Source organism: Aethalodelphis obliquidens, unplaced genomic scaffold, assembly GCF_003676395.1.
Source record: "Aethalodelphis obliquidens isolate GAN/ISIS:26980383/991018 unplaced genomic scaffold, ASM367639v1 scaffold23, whole genome shotgun sequence".
In the NCBI taxonomy this organism is placed as follows: domain Eukaryota; kingdom Metazoa; phylum Chordata; class Mammalia; order Artiodactyla; family Delphinidae; genus Aethalodelphis; species Aethalodelphis obliquidens.
In genome coordinates, this window is record NW_020837967.1 from 25,951,260 (window position 1) to 25,974,079 (window position 22,820).

The following is a 22,820-nucleotide window of genomic DNA, read 5'->3' on the forward strand; positions in this document are numbered from 1 at the left end:
CGAGGTACCCCAGAAGTGGAATCACACAATACTTGTCCTTTTGTGTCACTTAGCATAAGGTTTTCACAGTTCATCCACGTTGCAGCGTTTATCGTAATTTCACTCCTTTCTAAGGCTAATACTGCATGTGTGTATATATATATGTGTGTGTGTGTATACACACACACACACACACACACACACACATATATCAATCACATTTTGTTTATCCTTTATCTGCTGGTGGACACTAGGGTTGTTTCCACCATTTGGCTGTTGTGAATAGTGCTACTGCGAACACTCGTGTATAAATACCCGTTTGATTCCTTGGTTTTCAATTCTTTTGATTACATACTTAGGCATGGAATCACTGGATCCTATGGTAATTTTATGTTTCACTTTTTGAGGAACCGCCAAACTGTATTCCACAGCAGCTGTGTTATTTTACGTTCCAACCAGCAATACACAAGGGTTTCAATCTCCACGGCCTCAAAAACACTTGTTGTCTTCTACTGTTTTTTTAATATATATACAGTAGTCATCCTAATGGGTGTGAAGTGATATTTCACTGTGGTTTGATTTTCTGTCCCTGTTGACCAATGATGCCGAACACCTTTTTATGTGCTTACTGGCCATTAGACTATGTTCTTTGGAAAAATGTCGCATCAACTCCGTTGCCCATTTTTGGACTGAGCTGTTTCATTTTACTGTTGAGTTCCAGGACTTTGTATTCATATATTCTGGCTATTAATCCCTTATCAGACATGACTTATAAATATTTCCTCCCATTCCATGGGTTCAGTCTTTTCACTCTAGAGTGTCCTTTGATGCACAAAAGTTTTTCATTTTGATGAGGTCCAATGTATCTATTTTTTTCTTCTGTTGCCAACGCTTTTGGTGTCATATCCAAGAAATCACTACCCAATCCTGTGTCATAAAGGTTTTCCCTCGCTTTCTTACAGTTTTATAGTTTTTAGCTCCTAAGTTAAGGTCCTTGTTCCGTTTTGAGCTAATTTTTCTAACTGTTGTAGAGCAAGACTGGCCATTTAAACTTCCTCTCCTGTAACTGCCTGTTCAGATACTTTGCTCATCTTTCCATTGGATTGTTGGTTTTCATACTGCTTTGATGAATTCTTAATGTAGCCTTAATGTACCGTTATTCATATTTGTTGCAAATATTGTCTCCCAATTTTGTATTTTTTTTCAACCTTTGTTTATTGTATCTCTGTCACAGAGAAGTTTTAAATGTCTTATGTAGCCAAATTTACCAACTTTTTAAGGCAAATGTGTTTTGGGTCCTCATTTAAAAGGTCTTCCTTGCCCCTCAAGTTAAAAACAGTATTTTCTAACATTCTTTCATCACAGGTATTCCCCTGCCCCACTGCTCAAAATGCCATCTTTATTACATAATGTAATTTTAGTGAAACTTACTAACTAAATCAGACTAACACCAATCCCCCCCCACCCCCCGCCCCTGGTTAACGTCCTCAGTTATTCAACAAATACTTAAGTACTTCTACTATGGCCAATTGGTCTAATTTTACATGAACATTTAGTAATCCGAAAAGTAGTTTGAAAAGTAGTTTAAAGCAAAGCAAGGAAGAGCTAAATGTGTCCCACTTTCAGCCAGCTATGACCTCCTATGTGGGCTATAAAAGATTACTGCTGTTAACACACTGGGAAAAGTCTTCAGGTTCATTTTAACTTCACCCAGTCTACAAATATCATCAAAACACAAAAAGGAAGTTTATTCCAAGTGACTAACTCACATCTCACATTAAAGAACGACTAATCCCCTTCCATTAGATTCCGACTACAGAACAGCATGTAACTACGTGACTCTTTGGACAGGCTGATTTTCTGAGAGCTGCCTTGAGGTCACTGAATAGGTCTGCTTCTGTGGCTGCTCTGTTTACTTTTCAAACTTATCTCTGTTAATAAACTGTAACTCTAAATTATTAAATAAGAAACTTAAAAGTCATTAAACTCTTCTGACCCTGGCACTTATTTGGCGAAATCAAAAAACAAGGACCCACGTCTCCTGCCTATTTTGTCATTTCACAAATCTGCAAAAGAGGCTGGGGTCAGGACCAGTTTAGAATGGTCAACGGGTTGCAAGCCTATAAAATTCGGTTTTAGACTTTTTTTTTTTAAGCACATCAGAGTTTCTCTGTACTTTGTTATGTGGCTGTCCAATAAAGGAGTCTTGCCAAGAGATGTTCAAATGTTACCATAAGAAACAGATAGAAATCTAAAAGGAGGTACCTGATGCCCTTGTTTTACCCTATCTAACACTAGGATTATTCTCTGCAGAACTGAAGAGCTTCACAGCTCCTCCACACTTCTGTCCCTCAAGCAGGCACAGACTGATTTATCTAAGACTCTTTTTATCAAAAGACACAGCGGCATTAAACAGATCTCAATCTACTTCTTTAATTAGACGCACAACACATATAACATTCTTCTTCTTCTCCAAATACGTTTTTTAAACCATGACCAATGTAGGTGCTTCCCCAACTCTCAACACATGCATTACCATTCTTTCAGTTATTTATCCATATACCACAAATACTGAACTGACTGCCTATTACCTGTCAAGTACTAAGGATACAGCAGTGGTTAGGACAAAGTTCCTGCTCTTCTGTTATTTGTTAGAGCATTCTATTGCTGTCATCCTTAAATACAGTTTAGCTACACTAGTAGCACTTAAGACCAAGAGACCTATCTTATTTGAACCATCAACCTCTTAATATAAATTATTTGTTAAGGAAAATCCAAACAAGGAAATCACTATGTTGATGACAACAGTCAATAGGAAGCTTAACTTAAATAACATGGATGTCTCCACTGAGGAAAAAAATATACCGCAAATTAATGGACCTTTCACAAACTTAGACTAACTGGAAAACAATCTGAAAAGATCCAAATTGTTATACAATTTATTTAAGGAAACAGTACTGTCTTCAATTCACATGCAAGGGGAAATACTTGGTAAGACTGTACTATCTTCCCTATACACCACACCTAGGCAATTCCAAGATAATCAAGTTTCTTCCTGTAAGTTTAAAATAAGTTCGTGATCAGCAAACACACTTTGTAGAATTTAAACATGAATCACCTAAGATTTGTGAGGAGTTTTGAATTACTGGAGTCCAAACTAATATAGACTGGTGATGTCTTTCATTGCGCACAGTTTTATGGAAAGAACGTGGACTTTGGAGAAGCACTTCTTACACCATATGTTTCAACTTCAGCAATGTGCAGGCTCTTCATATCTAAGAAGACAATTCTTTCCCTCACAATGTTGTTTTAAGGAATAACCTAAAATATGTACAAAACATTTAGCACCAAACCTGGTACACAGTTAATCTTTAATTACGTTAAGTTTGTCAGGAATGGTGCTTGAAGCTTCGAGGGAGAGGTTAGGGAGTGAAAAAAGTACAAAATGCAATAAATCATAACGTCTGACCCTACACAGGATAGTCTAATTGAAGGAACTAAAATCGTAAAGTGGTGAGTGCAGTAATAGAAAAACAAAGTGTTTGAGAGGTTAACTGACACTGAGAACCCAAGGACACCACCGCTGGCCCTTAGAGAAGGAACTGAGTCCAACAGAACGGAAATGGAGGGAAGAATACGTCCTTTTCAGCAAAGGATCAAAACATGAAAGAGCATAACACGATCTAAAAAACTGTACACGTTTGCAGCAGATGAATTATACAGGGAATGTTTAAGAGTGAAATACTGGAGATCAAGCTAGTAAGACAGGCTGCAACCAGACTATCAAGGACTTGCTATCATCTTACTGAGAAGTATGGACTTCTCCTTTGGATAAAACCATTAGAAAATTTTAAGCAAGGAAATAACACAATCCAATCTAAATTTTATAATGATGTCACTGTAAGTGGATAGAGTGGGTAGAAGGAAGCACAGCAGTTATCAGAAGGTTACTTCAAGAGCAATGACCTGAGGCTCAATAATGGCAGTGGCAATAACAAGAGAGAGAAACAATACACACCAGTAAGACACAGGAGGAAGAATCCAAGATTTGCTGATGGATGAATGGGCAAGAATGTTGAAGAACATGGAATGGTTGGGAGGATAGTGTTGTCACTGAGAACCTAGAAACTGTGGGAAAAGGGAGGAATTTAGGACACACTATATTCTGGGGAGATGTTAACAAATACCAACTGCTTGGAGAAGGAAGCAGACGTGTGTGAGTTAGAAATAAAGATCTGGGAGTCACTTATGTAGACAAGGTAGTCACGAGAATTGCTACCCAGCAAAAGAGGACATGTTGGGCAGGAAAAAAGAACAAGGGCTTCCCTGGTGGCACAGTGGTTGGGAGTCCGCCTGCCGATGCAGGGGACGCGGGTTTGTGCCCAGGTCCGGGAAGATCCCACATGCTGTGGAGCGGCTGGGCCCGTGAGCCATGGCTGCTGAGCCTGCGCGTCCAGAGCCTGTGCTCCGCAACGGGAGAGGCCACAGCAGTGAGAGGTCTGCGTCCCGCAAAAAAAAAAAAAAAAAAAAAAAAAGAACAAACCACAGTGAAGACTGGGCTCTGATGCTATTTCAGGAGCAAGAAGAGGAGAGGGCAGGAAGCTGAGGAGCGCAGCGTCCCAGAAGTCAGGGAAGAAAAACTCTCCAAAGAGGAGGTGACAGCTAACAACAGGTAAAGTGGGAGAAAGACCAAAGACCTTTCTGAAGGCCAAAGGTCGTTTTTTCAAACTGAGAAATGTTTTTTAAATAAACTTTTTCTGTAACCAAACTAAAAGCGGCAAAACTGAAAAACCCAAACACCCTTTAGAAAGTATTACCACACTAACAATTAATGCGTTAATTCAGACTTTCTCTCTCAGGAATTCTCTCTTGTAAATTTAATTCTGCATCAGGGCAAATATGATTTGTACATATGAATTTTGGTACAAGCCATCTTTGGGGAATCTGACAACATTTGGAATAACCTGTTTATGTATGATGCACTCCATGATGAAAGTATGTTTTGTAATGTGTAACAACTGCTACAGGGGAAATTCAAACTACATACATAAAAGGAGAGCAAACTAGAAGCAAAAGAAACCCAATTACTTAAATCCTTTGTCAACACATCAAATCAGTGTGAAATAATGAGTCTGACAATAGAGTAAAAGCTTAAAGACTCATTAGGTCCACACAGCATCTTCTAAACCCAAAGGACATAAAAATTCCTCAACGTTTACTGATGCTAATCTGCTAATTCATCTGCTACGGGGTCTACCCAAGGTGATTTATTTACTTAATGCTTTTCAAATTTCCTTAGTTCCTTAAACCTGGGTTAAGTCTGGGACTGTGGCTGGTCTATGAAATAGGTTTATCCCATCACCCTGCTTCTTCCATTATGCATCACCCCCCAAGTGGTGGTTGCCACAGTTTTTCTGAACCTTCTATGGTTACTAGCACCGAGTCAGATAAACACAATTTGGGTTGTAAAGTTCAACTTCTACTCTTCAGACTTAACTCACAATTCAGACATTAAGACTCCTTATCTTATGGCCCACAACTCAGTTTTCTAATTCACAAACTGAAACCAATAGTTGCATGTATGTGGAAATGACAAGTTTTTAAATGTCTCTATTCATATTAAATTTTAATAGAAAATTGAGACAATTTCTAAACTATATCATGAAGACAATTATCACAAAAACCAAAAATTACTTTATACAAGTATGATGGGACAGTCATTTTAGCTGTGAAAAGTTATTTTATCCATTACTAACTGTTATAAATTAAGCACTTGACTTCAAAGTGTCAGAGGCAAAAAACAGTTCTGAGGCTTCATAATTAAAAAGAAAAAGAAAAAAAGCTAAATATGGCTAACTCTAGATCTAAATCTATGCAGTAACATTCTAGAAGACTTTTTAGAAGAATTCATAATTAAGCGTCTTACTTAGCTAACGGAAATAATGTAATATAATCAGAAACTCCAGAAACTCCAGTTCAACGTGCAGCATCTAGTAGTAACGGCATACCTTTTCTCTCTGCTTTCTGTGCAGGGACAGAAGATGTGGGTGTAGGCAGTTTTGATAAAGTGGATGCTCCATTAGCATCAAATGATTTCTTTGGCTGGTGATCGGACTGTAGCGTAAATGGACTAGAAGGAACAGTGCTTGGGGCAGCAGTTGGATGAACCACTGGTTTGATGGGGTGCTGTACTGGCGTAGAACTACTGTGAGTCTCTGCTCTTGGCAGTCTGTAGTCTCTGTCATTGTGTCTGCTTGTCTGAGACAAAATATTCTGTGGGAGCAAACTACTGGCATCACTGGAATGCTTGTCTTCCACTTTAGTTCAGAGTTCGGAAAAAGAGATGTTGGAAATGACGGAAGGGGAAGAAAAAAGATTACGTTAGAATCCTGTCTTTAACATCAGCTAATTTAGCAACATACCTGTATTTAACATCTTTCTATAAAACTGCGAGCCCAGTTAGCGTCTGCAGTTTTACCACTAGCATATAGATATTCAAATGCTGGAAGAGGAATTTTAGCTCAACTGTAAGTGCTTCATCTACGCTGAGATTTCAAGCGGCTGCTAGTTTGGGGACTCTTTAGAGCCACACCATAAGCTCAAACAAAACATGAGCTGTTTTGTTTAAAACATCAAAACATTGATGTTTTAAAAGATCAAAATGTATGGAGAGGTATAACATTTTTTACTCAAATAAAAAAAAATATTTTTAAAATAGAAAAGGTAAATGGTCCATTCTTTTAAAATATGGACCTTGGTTCTAATAACTGACTGAATTACCCACAGGGGTTCAACTACAGAGGAATACTACTTTGTTGTTAGCCTGATTTCTCTGAATACTGACGTGGCTGATTAGTGGGCTCTAAAGCAGCTGGTACGAGGGCTTAGACGACCTCATTTTGGGATGGCTGAATTTTATAAAGAACTCTGCATTCGGTAAGTAAATCAATTCATATTTTTAATGATGCTAACAAATACCAGAGTTAGTTATAAAATCAAGTTATAGATAATGCTATCTGACAACAGGAGCCCTACATCTGCAGCAAAGTCAGAAAAATATACTTGGTATTATCCGTCATGTTAAGAACAGATCCTCTTCCAATTTAAAGCCACAAAAATATTTTAAACTCAAAAGTACTTCTGCTTCCGCAAAAAGAGTACAAAAGAAGGAAAATTTCAACAATCACGGCAACAAAATTTGTATTTGTCAAAAAAAACCTCCAGCCTAAATTACAAGTCTCATCAGTAACTGAAGGATTAAAGCAACTTCCAAGGAGAAAAACACCTTAAGACTCAAGCACATGATATGTAATGATACTACCAAAGGATGCCCTCCCTGTTGAATACTGTGTCGTTTTTTCCAGTTCATGGTTCCTCCAAGTCTAGAGAGCATGACAGCACAAAGAAGGAAGTAGGCTTAAACCGCAAAGCAGTTTTCAAGTTGTCAACGCACACCTGCAGCAGAGACACTGCAGAGCATTACAGCACACGTGGGCGCTATGGCGCCAACAGCTTTCTCCTGCTCACGGCTCGAGACGTGACGCCGTTCAGCAGAGACTCCATCCATCCGCACAGCCCCACGACAGGAACACTCAGCAAACATCTGCAGACACTTCTGGGTGCCACCACTGGGCGAGGAGAGGTGTGCTACTGGGGCTGGCACGGAGAGGCCAGGTGTAACGCTCTACATCCTACAACACAGGACAGAATCCATACGCATTCCCTGACCCCAAGCGCCATCCGTGCCACTGCTGAAGAACCCAAGTTAAAGTTTCTCTAACCACAGAGCAATCAGTCTGTGAGGCACCGATTAAAGGTAATAAAAATAATCAACAATACAACTACACCAGTACAATTACAGCAGCAGTAATACCAAATTTAAAATTCTACCCCTACAACTTCACTGTCAAACTGTGGGTATTATTTGCTACATTGCCAAAACTCCCGAAACACAAAAACACTCTTGAAGAATCTTTTTTCCTACCTTTACCTCTTTACGTAGGAAACGTTCCCAACCCTCCCTGTCCCCTCCACCACACGCACACCTCTTTAGCTGGCTGTTGGGGACAACAGAGCTTTAGGCCCTACCCTACATGAACACCAACGTACCAGACATATGGGACACTCTGCCAGCATTTTTTGGATAGACAAAGTTAAGCACTTCAGTGCCTAGGAACCATTATTACCATCACGCCAAGTACAGTCAGTTGACCAATTAAAAAAAAAGTAGCAGCAATACAGCTGCAGCCCTTTCTCAAACATTACTTAAAACTCAAGAAGTGTGATAAAGGAGTCCATTTCAGCACAAAGACCCACCGACTCCTCATCTGCACTTCTAGGAATTTAGCTAAGGAAGTAATCAGGGAAGTGGGCAGAAATACGAACAACAGCATTGTTTACTGCAGGAAGAAGCTGAAAACCACGCGGGTATCCACGGAGAGAGGCTTATTTATGAATGGGGGCACGTCCAAAACCAGAACACCATGCAGTTAACATACGTTGAACTATAAAATGGCAAAAGGAAACAAATCCTTGGAAAACATTTTTTTCTTAATTTTTTTTTGGCCGCGCCGCGCGGCACGCGGGATCTTAGTTCCTCAACCAGGGATCGAACCCGCGCTCCGTGCAGTAGAAGCACAAGAGTCTTAACCACTGGATCGCCAGGGAAGTTCCATATCCTTGAAACATTATTGAACAGAAGAAACAGGTTAAGAACAGTAACATACAATCCTATTTTTGGTGTAAAATACATGCATATGTAGTTTTTATATACTTTCACATGCAGCTAGAAAAAAGTGTATGTCTCCAAGCGTTCCTGAGTCGTGAGATTAAAATACTTTCCCTCTCTCTACTTTTAATAACAAACATGCCTAACTTCTGAAATCTTAAAGAAGAAAAAACTGATTTCCCTTTTGAAAGAAAAAGATGCACACAGATAATTTGAAACCACAATTCTGATTTTATTTCCTTAAAGATTTTTATTAAGCAGCCAAAAGTACTATTTTCACTTCCACCAACTTTTCTATCAGACCTCTAATTACCCCAAGAGAGGACGAGTGACTAGGTAATTTTGGAAAGAACAAACATACTAGGCTGTGATCTTTTCTTCTCTGGGAACCATCAGCCACTACGTGGAGAGGCCTGGCCCAGTAACTAAAAAACGTTATTTTTACACTCATCTAGCGAGTCTTCCTGGACGCCCACAATTTGTTCAGGAGGACCACAAGCTGGGCACTATATTTTTTTTAGCCTGGAAAAAAGGAAAACCTCTCATTTTTAGTTATTTGCCGGAAAGTCACAGTTACTTAAGATATTAAGTGAAATGGGATTACAACCCAGGTCTTCTGTCTCAGTATACAATATTCTTAAATTCCCTAACTTCAGTGCTTTAAACCATTGTTATTTTCTAAGAATTAAGTACAATTTCACTAATATAAAAAGTTAAATGTTCCAGGGAACATACTTTAAACATCAGCCCTACAGAACTGTATTATTTGTTTCATCTTAAGTAATTTCTCCCATCAAAAATTCAATATCCCCCACTGGGACCAAATATAACCCTACTTTTTGTCTTGAGTTACAGAAGGAGAATGCAAACGCTTAAGTCTAAGAATTCCCAAAACACATCTAAAAATTCTCAGAACTTCAAAATTCGATGAAGAGCCTAAGAATTCTATGTGGCATTTAAATTTTATTCTGGGCAAGACCAGCCACTGGGAATAGAATATATTTAGTGAAATCTTCAAATTCAAATTTTACTTGAACTTAAAAATAAATGTATGTTACCCATACTGTCCAACTCGGACAAAATCTGACCTCAAAAGAACCTGAAGGTGCCCATAGTATGGAGACGGCACACAGATCTACAATCGTGGTGAAACCCATTTCCATATACAAGGATGAACAAGCGTCTCGCTGATAACACAGACGAAGACAGTCACTTCACGTCACTCTCTGTGTGCAGCTACCGTTCAGTTACTGGACTGAAACCCAGTGGGTCTCTCAGTGACCAGTGTAAACGGGGGTGGGGTCTCTTGTCAATCCACAGCATGAAAGCTTACTTCTTCACCAACACAACGGCATTAGAGCCATCACGGGTAGTGATGGACACCTCCACGTGCACCGTTTCAAGAACAAAATGATGCACGTTACAAGGACAGACCCAACACAGAAAACCTTTTATGTGTCTGTTTCTTTTAGTTTACCTATACAAACGGCTATGCACATAGATCTGTAAAGTAAACAAACTACAGGAATGAATCAAACATTCTATTGGTTCCAAGAAAGAACTTAATACTTACTTCCACCGGCAAACCCACTAGTGGCTGTTGCTTGCATCACCTCTCTTCTGTAATCCCTATCTTTTGGGAAGCTATTAACTGCCATCTTGTTTGCTTCCTTTTGTCTCTGTTCTCTAAAAATAAAAGACACACCCACAAAATTACAAGACATACAATGAATCTACATTTAACACTTCTGGTCAAATGCTCAACGAAACTGTACGTGGAACGTAAAAGAACAAGGCAGTAATATCATTCAACTGGTGTGGGACATGGGATATAGCAAACAACATTAATGTTTCTCACTGATGGCAATATTATACCAATTATTCACATGCCATTAACCCTACAACCAAAACTCTGTAATGATAACTCTCCATATATGAAGGAAACATATTATTGTCCTACAAGAATGATAAAGTTTTCTAATACAAATTACAGGGAAGATGTATGATAGATAACAGATTAATATAAATTTTTAAATTACATAAATACACTGACTGTTCACAAGGCCCTTGTGGACAGCTGCTCATCTGTCCTAGTTTTTTTGGTTTTGCTTTTTAAGGTAAAGAGAAATTATGGAAAACACAGACGATGCGCCAACCACTGCAGTTAAGGAGTGACGAGCATCACACTAAGAAACCTAAGCTCAGAACGATTAGCACCTAAGACGTTCGCCGGCAGGATCAGCAGTGAGAAATACTGTTCAGAACGATTAGCACCCTAAGACGTTAGCCGGTAGGATCAACAATGAGAGATACTGTTCACTTAAATGAGCAAATACCTTTCAAGCCACTCCTTTGGTTTCTCCCACTGTGAAACTTCTGTTCGACAATTGTAGTAGTATTTTTTCCCAGAGGAGCTAATATGCTCAGACCAGTCATCGGCAGAATCATAAGGCTTAAAAACACATTTTAGAAAATTAGCACACGTTAATACAATTTAATCACTTGGTATGAAATATCAAGAATGTCAATGGTTTTCAAGGCATACATATGGAAAAAGACTTGAGATAAAAGTCCCCTGCTCTAAGACGTCTAAGATGTAATTATCTGCATATATATCTTAGGAGACCCTGGTCTATGAAAACCTTCAAGGGGAACAATGGAAAACTCTATAAAATATCAAATTAAACAGATCAGCAGGTTCATTAGGCACAGGAAGAATGACACGAAACTAACATCATAGTGACTTCAGAAAAGCATTACAAAGCCCCCCATTACCACAGTTTTAATTGCTGAAATCTAGTCACATGGAGAAGCCACTCTCAACTGACTGATCTGATGGCATGAGAGTACATCAGTTCTAAACACTCTAAGGCACAAAGTAATCACAAATAGTGTGACAGAGAACAGCCTGCCTGTATTCACTGTTACTCAGTGGGAAAAAAGCACACACACAAACACTTCAATGTGAACACAAAGCTAATTAAAAGCTACGGATTTGTTTCAACTTCAAAATCCATGAGATGGGTCAAGTATTAACTAAACCTTGTCTCACAGTGTACAGTGTCGGCAGCGTTGCTCATTTTCCCATAACTAAAACTGGTCTGTCTTCCGAAAGTTGTCAGATACAGTCTCTTGCTAGTAATTTCACAGGCACTGTAAAATTATAATGACGTTAGAAATATCTGAAAGGCCCAGTTCTCATGGAATGAATCTCAACAAAAGTAATGTTTAAGTGCCTGCAGCAGCTCCAGGAAATCTGGTAGAACCCCAAGTACACTTGTACATGAATTTAACTGTTTTCAAAGGAGCTTTGAGGCTAAAATGAAATAAGGTTATACTCTGGCAGCCCATCCTTCTTCTGGGCTCACCACAGTGCAGAGGAACACAATTTTAAAGCTTAAGGAAAGGGACTCTTATGTACTGCCTACCCAGTTTTCTTTAATCTACCACACAGGAACAAGCTGAAAGAACTTACAAGCTGTCCACAGGTCACAAAAGTAATCAGTGGCAGAAGAAAGGATCAAAACTCAGGTTTCTGGACATCTATTATTTCCACTAAGTCAATACCAATTTTGGAAATGTCGTAAGAATTCTGAGGACAGTTGAAGAAACGATGCAGATTATGCTCTCAGGCTGGTGTTCAAAATCATGAAGCTGCTGGAAATCAGCCCTGTGCTTCCAAACCTCTAAAGACCAGTGGAGAGTGAACTCTCAAGCCCCCTAGCTCCCAGGAGGCTTTGCCAGGCTGCAGGAAACCCAACCACAGAAGGCGGAATTCAAAAGGCTCTTTTCCACCACCTACCACTCCCTACACCTACATTAGTATATGCCAGCTGAGCCCCTCTACGGAGGTATCTGCAAGATTTGGTTTGCTGGGCAAGTGGCCACGTGGGGTTACTAGTTTGGTCTGGAGAGGCAGAAGGAGATTTGAGGCAGGGGAACAGAGGCCACCAGAGTGGAGCAGAGGGTCTAAGCCCATGCCCCTCACAGCGGTGCCTGTGCCGGCTGTGGCCTGTCTGGAGAGAAGAGGAGCCCGCGGCACAGCGCACACTGACACACTGCTTCCCGAGCCAAAGCCCACTTCCGGGACAGACGCTGCCACCGCTCAACTAGGCAGTGCGTTTGACGGCAGTCAATCTGCACTCTGGCACAGCCTCCAGGACGGTTCAAAGTTCACAGACCAGAACCTTGAAGAGCATGGGTTCACCAAACCCTAGGCTGGTACGAGTTAATGTCTTACTTAACAGAACGTGCTCCAGGTACAGCACTGCAATCACATACTAGTAACTTAAGCTCATCTTCTCCACCCTACTTCTATCCTCAAAAAAAGGTTAAGGAAAAAACCTTTAAGTAACAGGGTTTTTAACGTTTTTAAATGCTGATATGCAACAGGAGGTGTTAAATTCCCCACCCCCCTCGCTGTATTTTCCAGCCTTACTAAGGTATGACTGACAAATAAAACCGTAAGACACTTAACGCGCACACGGTCGCGGCTGGACGCCCGCGTTCACTGGGAAGGGTTTGCTCGTCTAGTTCACTACCACGTCTGTCTCGTCACCTCACTCACAGGCGCTTCTTCTGGTTAGAACACTGACGCTCTACTCTCTTAGCAAATCTCCATGACACAATACAGCATCACCAACTATAGTCATCACGTTATACATTAGATTCTCAAGTTCCTTGATTAAAACAAGGTATCTAAAATTAAGAATTAAACAAAAGTTTTGCAAACATTTCAAGTTTTCTAAATTAGGCTTGCTGTAGTTGCCAAGTGCTGCCCAGGAACCCTTGAGGAACCCCGAGATCATTCACAAAATCACAACTATTTTCATAAATAGTTTCATAAATAATACTCAGATAATTTTGTCTTTTTCCTCCTCATTCTATCACAAGAACACAGGGGAGTTTTCTCAGAGGCTTTATGGGAGATCTGATATCACAAAAGACTGAAGGTAGAACAACTATGAAATTCTATGTTTCTTCTCCCTACTCAGGCATTTAAAGAGATGCTCAATGTCTATTTTTCAAAAAAATAGAAAGTTATTTTTCAAAAAAATATATTAAATGTGTTGACATGTAATAGCTTTACAATTTTTAAATTATCTTTCAAATTTATCAATTTTAATTTTTAATACGGTTACTCACGACGGAGTCCACATAAACAGAAGCTCTCAATTTTCATGAATATAGAGGCCCTGAGACTATGAAGCATGAATGGCTGCTCTCTAAGAATGGCACTCAATAGTTCCTGTAGCACCCGTCTACTCTTCAGTTCAAAATGACTTTTAGAACTTATATCAACGCTGCTTTTCTCTTCTTAAATAAAAAAGCATCTCCCTATTTACTCTCTCCAAAATACAGAGTTCCACCACTTCTCCTCAAAGTTAAGCTATGGAAAATAAAGTGTTAATCTCGGAATTTAATTATGCACTGTTAATAAAGAACAGTTCATTAAATAACATCAAAGATGGCACTCACTGTAACAAAGAATTTCATGGAGTCCTAAGAGTTCTATGGTTAAGTAGAATATCTTCAGTCAAGACTGGTTACAGAGAATACATGTGAAGAAGAACCTCCAACTTAAAACCTCCAGAAGATATTTAATTGATAACAGAAGATATTTAATTCATAACAAGGGGAGCTGGAGTATAAATGCAAAGTAACCTAGGACTGAATTTAAAGCACTTCCAGCAAATCAAAATTGGTAAAGGATACTTAAGGGAAGATTCCAATTATAATGTCTTTAAAGGGAAATAAATTTCTCTTCCTAAATAAACAGATTTTCTGAATAAAGAGATCTCTTTAAAAAAATCAGGAATATGCATAACATAATCTAAGGCAGCCTACATGACGTCTGTAAATCCTACCATGATTTACATTAGGAAGCAGGAGGCGTTCAACAGGTTACATATTTAAATTCAACGAGGCCTACCTGTGAATATCTTCATACTAAAAAACAAGGTAACTGCAACTCGACTTCCAACAGTTAACTTGATAAATATAAATCACCCATACAAACACATATCTGCGTGCATAACTCCAAATAATACTGCTACTGATTTTCAAAGACATATTTAAAGCTCAGAAAGCACAAAATAAAAACCCACTTTAAAAAAAAGCTATTCTGTATTTTAACCTGGGTTAAAATAATGTGTTGACCTGAGTTACCTGATATTCTTCTGTTCATCTCTTCTTTCATTATGAAAGTATTAATGAAAGGCGACCTTATGTTTTACTTTACTACTCAAAAACCTTCCACTGGAAGTGATTTTAGGACAAAGTCAGTTTACAAGTAACCTTCAGAGATGTTCAAAACCCAGGCTCTCAGGTAACATTAAATTATAGTTTGCAAAAATGTCATTCCCCCTGGGTACATTATGGTGAAAAAGACCACTACTTGAGGTTAATTATATACCCAGAGTTGAAATCTACAGAAAGGGGAACCCTGACTCTGAAAACACATGACATTTAATCTGTCTTCAGTTTCCATTCACACAGCGCAGTCCCCTGACACCCTTTAGAATTTGGATCTTTCAAACTTATCTGATGCCCATTATTTATTCTTTCTGATTTCATTATGTCAATCCATTTCTTGAAAATCAAAATAATCAGAAACTGTTTTCCCTGAATAAGGAATTTTTTCCACCAAAACGATGTCCACATGGCCCGCCTCTGTCCTAATAGCAAATATCAAAGCTAAACTGTCAGTAATAAAGGAAACATTAGGTTAGTGCTAGCCTGTTAATTTAATGGGGCCATTTTTCACAAAAATAGAGACACGCATTGCAAAATGCTGAGTATATGTCTTAGTGAAAGTGATTCAGCACAAGCAGTGTGATGACAACACCTGTGAAGGTTCATCAAGCTGTCGTCTCAGTCTCGATACCACCCTTTCTCTATTCTGTGATGCTAAGGCTGGGATAACGCCAATTACATTCCGTTTAGCCAGCTGGCTTCCTCTTAGATTCTGCCAATACCAGGCATTAGAGGAGGGATGAAAGGCAGGAGGAAGAAGCCTTGCAGTGCAGCGGGTTCCATTTTCCAGCTCTCAACCCAGAATCAGAACCAGCTTCGTTGTACCTCGCAGAGGTACCATCACCAACTGTGCAAGGCTCTTCCTCTGAGCAACTGGGTTCTGATAACCCCAACCTCTTCCTTTTGCTCCCAGCCGTCAGGGGTAATCACTATATGTTCCTTTTCCTTTCCTGTATTTGAAATTCTCTATGCTAAAATAACCGGTATGAGTCCTGTTTTCCTAATTGGACCCTAAAAACTACTCTAAAATTTTTATGAAAATCGCTGATGTCTCAATTTTCTATGGAAATGTACTATCTACACTGATTCAACAAGAGACAAATAATAATAAACCCCAAGGGTTTTCAGTACCGATTCAGGTATGATGATCACCTGAGTAACAAAGGCAATGTCTGCCGGATTCAGCCTACACTTCTACAGCCTTCTAGTTGTTCTTCCTTCCTATAATGTATTTTCCTATCATGTTTTTAAAATTGCAAACATGGTACTTCACTGATTATACCCTTTAGTAGCTCTCCACTGCCTTTACATATAGTTCATATTCCCTGGAAAGGCAGAGAATGCTTTGTAATCCGGCCCCATTTCTCTCTGTAACCTGAGCCCCTGCCATTCCTCCACACCATCGAAATCCGTGTTCTGCAAACATGTGGTGTTATTTCATACTTCTACGTCTTTGTAGGTGCTGTTCCTTTTCATGCTACACAAATTCCAACCTCTTCCACTGCGTGGGTTACAGTCAGTCTGTTGGCCAGCACACCTTCCTCTTCCAGGCTGCAGCCCCCCTCTTGAGGGCTCCCCAGCAACATTAACATGCATCATTTTAATGGTTTACTTTTCAGTCTCCACCATAGGTCCAAAAGTTCCTTTAAGATGGGCTACATTTTCTCAGTTCTATACATCAACAACCTAGCATATGCCTGGGAAATTGAAACCTTCTTTTTGAATGAATGTATTAAAACTTTTGTTTGAACCTTGACTCTAAAAAGTTCAACCTGAGTAATAGTTAACTTCATTAACAATTACTTCATTTTTAGAAATACCTACAATTCCTCACTGGGTTTCATGCCTTTCAGGAGAGGGACCTCTATGTCACTAGTGTCTTGTAGAGTATGTAATACAAGTAGACACTCAATAAATTTATAGAATTTTTTTTTAACAGAAGTTTATAGATTATGAAAAGAAGCAGCTCAAGTTAAGCCACAAGTTTCACAATCTAGAGTTCTGTGTATCTCAAGTATCACAATGGCAAATTCTGCTCCACAGAGGAAGGCAAACAATATTATTTCTTGGTGAAACAGTACCAAGATGGCATATTCGGACCACGCTCAGTTCGAATAATAAGGCCAGCTCATTAGTTCAAGTGCGTTAAGAAAAGATCAACTTTGATTTAAAAACAATTTTTTTGCAATGAATTCCAAAAACACAAAATTGGGCATGTTTATATACTTACTGCATCTGAAGTTTTGCTTGGATTACTGCTTGGATTAGAAGAATGTGAATTTGAACTATGAAGAGCACTGTGGTTGTGTGAATTTTCTTGGGGAGAGTAACTGGTCCCTTAAAAAATAAAAAGCAAAGTGAATTATAAGTCATATTTGATGTTTGCACTGGTTTCTATCATACTACAGATCACTGTATATCACTAACTCATCATTGCGAAACCTCATTTTTATCATTTCTAGCAACTTGTAGCTTTTTATAAAATAAAAGTTCTAATAAAGACACAACGTACATAGAGAAAAGGCAAAAAAGTTCAACTGACAGAGAACTAGAAGTCACAATTATCCAGTACGTTTTTGCAATTATTTTTCAACTTCTTAAACAGTTTCCACACTTGCTCTTTTAAGTTTTGCCAAATTTCAACTAAAACAGTATGAAGTTTTCAAAAAGTTAAGTTTCAGGAAAGGTGCCTGCTTTCAAGATGATGAAGATGGCATCATATCTCCTCACTACAGGACCAACTCTTCCTAAAAACTGCTTAAAAGTAATTCATGAGTTTTATGAATAATCTACACATCTCAGAGACCATCAGGGATGATGGTTTCTATTGTCTTAAGAAAAACCAAGATATAAATACCCACACTTGATTCATGATACAAAAAGGTCCACTACAAAAATCTAACTGTTAGTACTTCAATTTCATTCCATGTCTTTATTTTTCAGCATCAAGGTAACATAATTCAACTCCCCACACCCAAAAATGAGCTAGCAAGTGGTATGGAGGCTACAAGACAATGAACAAAAACTGGAAGTGGGAAGAGCAATTTAGATGGTCCAGTGGTCCTGGAAATTAATTAGCCGTCAGAACCAGAGCTGTTACGAGAAGAAATGAATAAGAATTAACCATTTCAATCAACAGGAACAACTACAGGCCCACCTCTGTTTTACTGGGCTTTGCTTTATTGCGCTTCAGTTACTGGGTTTCTTACAAATCGAAGGTCTGCGGCAATCTTACATCTATCAGCGCCATTTTTCCAACAGCACTGGCTCACCCCGCGTCTCTGTGTCGCAGTTTGGTAATTCTCGCGGTATTTCCAACTTGTTCGTGTTACTCTATTTGTTATAGCGATCCGTGGTGAGTGACCTTTGAGTTGCTACTGTAACTGTTCTGAAGCACCACCAACCACCTCCACTGCCCCGCCTCGGGCCACGCTCTTCCCTGAGACACAGCAATGCTGAAATGAGGCCAGTTAATAACCCTGCAATGGTCTCTCAGTGCTCAGTGACACAAAGAGTCACAAGTCTCTCACTCCGAGTGAAAAGCCAGACATGGTGAAGCTCAGTGAGGAAGGCTGGTCGAAAGCCAAGACGGGAAGCAAGCTGGGCCTCTTGCACCGAACAGTTAGCCAAGCTGTGAATGCGAGAGAAAAGTTCTAGAAGGAGAATTAGAAGTGCTGCTCCAGTGAACACAAGGAAGAAAGAGCAACAGCCTTAACTGCTCCTGTGGAGAAAGTTTTACTGAGCTGGACAGAAGATCAAACCAGCCACAACATTCCCCTAGGCCAAAGCCTAGTCCAGAGCAAGGCCCCAACTCTCTTCAATTCTACGAAGGCTGAGAGAGGTGAGGAAGCTAGCAGAGGTTGGCTCATGAGGCTGAAGGAAAGAAACGGTCTCCATAACATCGAAGTGCAAGGTGAAGCCACAAGTGCTGATGTAGAAGCTGCAGCAAGTCACCCAGGAGATCTAGCTAAGATCATTCATGAAGGTACCTACACTCAACAGATCTCCAATGTAGATGAAAGAGCCTTCTGTTTCATAGAGAGAAGTCAATGGCTGGCATCAAAGCTTCAAAGGACAGGCTGACTCTCTCAGGGGCTAAGGCAGCTGGTGACTTGAAGTTGAAGCCAATGCTCATCTACCATCTGAAAATCCCAGGGCCCTTAAGAACTCTGTGCTAAATCTATCTACTCTGCCTGTGCTCTGTAAAAGGAACAGCAAAGCCTGGATGACAGCCCATCAGTTTATAACATGGTTTACTGAATATGTTCAGCCCACTGCTGAGACCTACTGCTAAGAAAAAAGATTCCTCCCAAAATATTACAGCTCACTGACAAGGCATCTGGTCACCCAAGAACTCTGATGGAGATGGACAAGATTCGTGTTGTTTCCATGCCTGTTAACACAACATCTATTCTGCAGCCCATGGATCAAGGCTCACTTCAACTTCCTGTTCTTTTTTGAGAAATACATTTCATAAGGCTATAGTTGCCACAGACAGTGAGTCTTCTGACTGATCTAGGTAAAGTGAATTGAAAACCCTCTGGGAAGGATTCACCATTGTAGATGCCGTTAAGAACATTCATGATTCACGGTAAGAGGTCAAAATATCAACATTCACAGAAGTTTGGAAGAAGCTGATTCCAACCCTCACGGATGACTTTGAGGGGTTCAAGACTTCGGTGGAGGAAGGAACTGCAGACATGGTGGAAACAGCAAGAGAACTAGAAGTGGAGCTGAAGATGTGACTGAATTACTGCAATCTCATGATAAAACCTGAATGGATGAGGAACTGCTTCTCATGGATAAGCGAAAAAAGTGGTTTCTTGAGATGGAATCTACTCCTCGTAAAGATGCTGTGAAAATTGTTTGAAATGACAACAAAGGATTTAGAATACTCAGTAAACTTAGTTGATAAAGCAGCAGCAGGGTTTGAGATAATGGATTCCAATTTTCAGAAACAGGGTTTTTTTTGTTTTGTTTTAACATCTTTATGGGAGTATAATTGCTCTACAATGGTGTGTTAGTTTCTGCTTTATAACAAAGTGAATCAGTTATACATATACATATGTTCCCATATCTCTTCCCTCTTGTGTCTCCCTCCCACCCTCCCTATCCCACCCCTCTAGGTGGTCACAAAGCACCGAGCTGATCTCGCTGTGCTATGTGGCTGCTTCCCACTAGCTATCTATTTTACATTTGGTAGTGTATGTATGTCCATGCCACTCTCTCACTTCGTCCCAGCTTACCCTTCCCGCTCCCTGTGTCCTCAAGTCCATTCTCTACGTCTGCATCTTTATTCCTGTCCTGCCCCTAGGTCCTTCAGAACCATGTTTTTTCTTTTTTTTTTAAGATTCCATATATATGTGTTAGCATACAGAATTTGTTTTTCTCTTTCTTACTTCACTCTGTATGACAGACTCTAGGTCCACCCACCTCACTACAAACAACTCAATTTCATTTCTTTTCATGGCTGAGTAATATTCCACTGTATATATGTGCCACATCTTCCTTATCCATTCATCTGTCGATGGACACTTAGGTTGCTTCCATGTCCTGGCTATTGTAAATAGTGCTGCAGTGAACACTGTGGTACATGACTCTTTTGGAATTACGGTTTTCTCAGGGTATATGCCCAGTAGTGGGATTGCTGGGTCGTATGGTAGTTCTATTTGTAGTTTTGTAAGGAACCTCCATACTGTTCTCCATAGTGGCTGTACCAATTTACCTTCCCACCAACAGTGCAGGAGGGTTCCCTTTTCTCCACACCCTCTCCAGCATTTATTGTTTGCAGATTTTTTGACGATGGCCATTCTGACAGGTGTGAGGGGATACCTCACTGTAGTTTTGACTTGCATTTCTCTAATGATTAGTGATGTTGAGCATCCTTTCATGTGTTTGTGGGCAATCTGTATATCTTCTTTGGAGAAATGTCTATTTAGGTCTTCTGCCAGGGGCTTTTTGAATAGGGACTAGATTTCACATTCTATGAAACAGATTTATCTAGAACACTTAGCAAAACTAACAACTGTAACTTAAAAAAAAAAGAAATGAGGAGGAAAAGGAATTTAGAAGTGGATCAAGAAGTCTCTTCCATTAAAAAGATGGGGACTTCCCTGGTGGCGCCGTGGTTAAGAATCCGCCTGCCAATGCAGGGGACACGGGTTCGATCCCTGCTCCGGGAGGATCCCACATGCTGCGGAGCAACTAAGCCCATGTGCCACAACTACTGAGCCCGCGTGCCGCAGCTACCGAAGCCTATGCACCTAGAGCCCGTGCTCCGCAATGAGAAGCCCACGCACGGCAACAAAGAGTAGCCCCTGCTCTCCGCCAACTAGAGAAAGCCTGCGCGCAGTGACAAAGATCCAACACAGCCAAAAATAAATAAATTAAATTTTTTTAAAAAGATGAAAGTTAGGGGACGCACATAGAATATAATGAACAAGCACTATGAGCTCAGAATGAAGTAACGGCATGGCGAGAGAAAAGGCAATGACCAAGATTTAATCCTGGATAGGACCCAAGTTACTGGGGAAACTAGAAGCAGCTTCAGATCCAAAAAAGCGAGTGATATGACTAAAGACAAAAGGGGGTTAAGTGCCCAGCAAAATGTAGCTGATACAAGAGAGGAAATTTCCCAGCAAGACCGCTGCTTGAGATGCCCGACAGTTTCTTCATCATCTACTTACTTTTAAATTTGTCTTGCTGGATGGTATGTATTTATGTAAAACACCCTAAACGTTTTTTTAATACAGTAGTCAATGAATTCTTCAATAAACACTGTAAGAATGAACACGACTGAAAGAAGAAATCAGTCAAGAATAAGCTCACGCATACAGGAAGGTTAGCACGGAAACTGAGACTGCGGTCCTCAGAAAAGCCTGCTTGCAGAGTTGGTCCCTGGCTGGCACAGTGACTCTTCAGGAGGAAGAGCTGCCACAACAGTAACTGCCAAGAGTGGCTGACTGTGGCTAAGCTGTTGTGCAGACGATATGGTTTATGCTGAACACCTGCTTTCCTACTGAGAATCCAGACTTCTGGTGAAAACTAGGCAGAGATGCCTACCTAAGAACCCAAATCCAATAGAAACCTTGGGTACTAAATCTCTAATAAGCTTTCCTGGTGGACAACATTTCACCAGTGTTGTCACAATTCGTTGCTGGAGGAATGAAGCGTCTGCTTGTGTGACTCCACTGGGGCAAGATTCTTAGAAGCTTTTTGCACCTGGTGTCTTCCAGGTTTTGCCGCAGATGCCTTTTCCCTTTGCCGACTACGTTTTGTATTCTTTCATGGTTCGTAAGTCATAGCCATGTTATCAAGGTCCTATGACTCCTCTTAAGAGGATCATCAAACCTGGGGGGTGGTATGAGGACCCCATCACATTCAAAGAAAACTCAATACTCCAAATTAGACTTTAAAGAAAATCTCTGCTCTATGGCAAAATTTGCACTTTTCAGCTGTAACTGATGAATTTCTTTTTTTTTTAAATCAAGCTTTACAGCTGCATGCAAATAAAAAAGAAACAGTAATATGGACTACTGCAACACCATACTTATATACACGACGAGTTGAGATTTCCACGGAAATTTCCATAAATATGTTGGCAATGTTGAAGAAAAGGCCGATATTACTGACTGAAATGATCCCCAGAGTAGTTCACTGAGAAGCCTGAGTTAGATGCCCTGACATTTATTTGCATACGTTCTTGAGCAAGATGTAAGTCTATGAGATTAAAGTGCCACACAAAAGGTTTCTTAGAAGACATGATAGGGATAGTACTCTATAAGCCTACGATTGATTAGAAATGAAATCTATTGATCTCTCATGAGGTTGAGATACAGGAATTCACTTTAGTGTTAGT

At 39.9% G+C, this 22,820-nt stretch overlaps 1 protein-coding gene across 8 annotated transcripts in view; it reads right to left on the bottom strand.

Moving 5' to 3' along the window:
- Positions 1–22,820, bottom strand: part of WAC (WW domain containing adaptor with coiled-coil) — an 84,728-nt gene that overhangs the window by 20,339 nt on the left and 41,569 nt on the right. For 6 of the 8 annotated variants that reach the window (XR_003436062.1, XM_027122026.1, XM_027122025.1 and 3 more), the window contains 4 exons: positions 17,193–17,299; positions 11,044–11,159; positions 10,281–10,393; positions 5,988–6,296 (listed from right to left, as the gene is read on the bottom strand). Coding sequence is in view for 7 of the 8 variants with exons in the window: in XM_027122026.1 (XP_026977827.1) it covers positions 5,988–6,296; positions 10,281–10,393; positions 11,044–11,159; positions 17,193–17,299 (645 nt within the window). In the remaining variant the exon portion in view is untranslated. The remainder of the gene's footprint in view (positions 1–5,987; positions 6,297–10,280; positions 10,394–11,043; positions 11,160–17,192; positions 17,300–22,820) is intronic. The other 2 variants (XM_027122032.1, XM_027122031.1) reach the window with 1 other exon arrangement.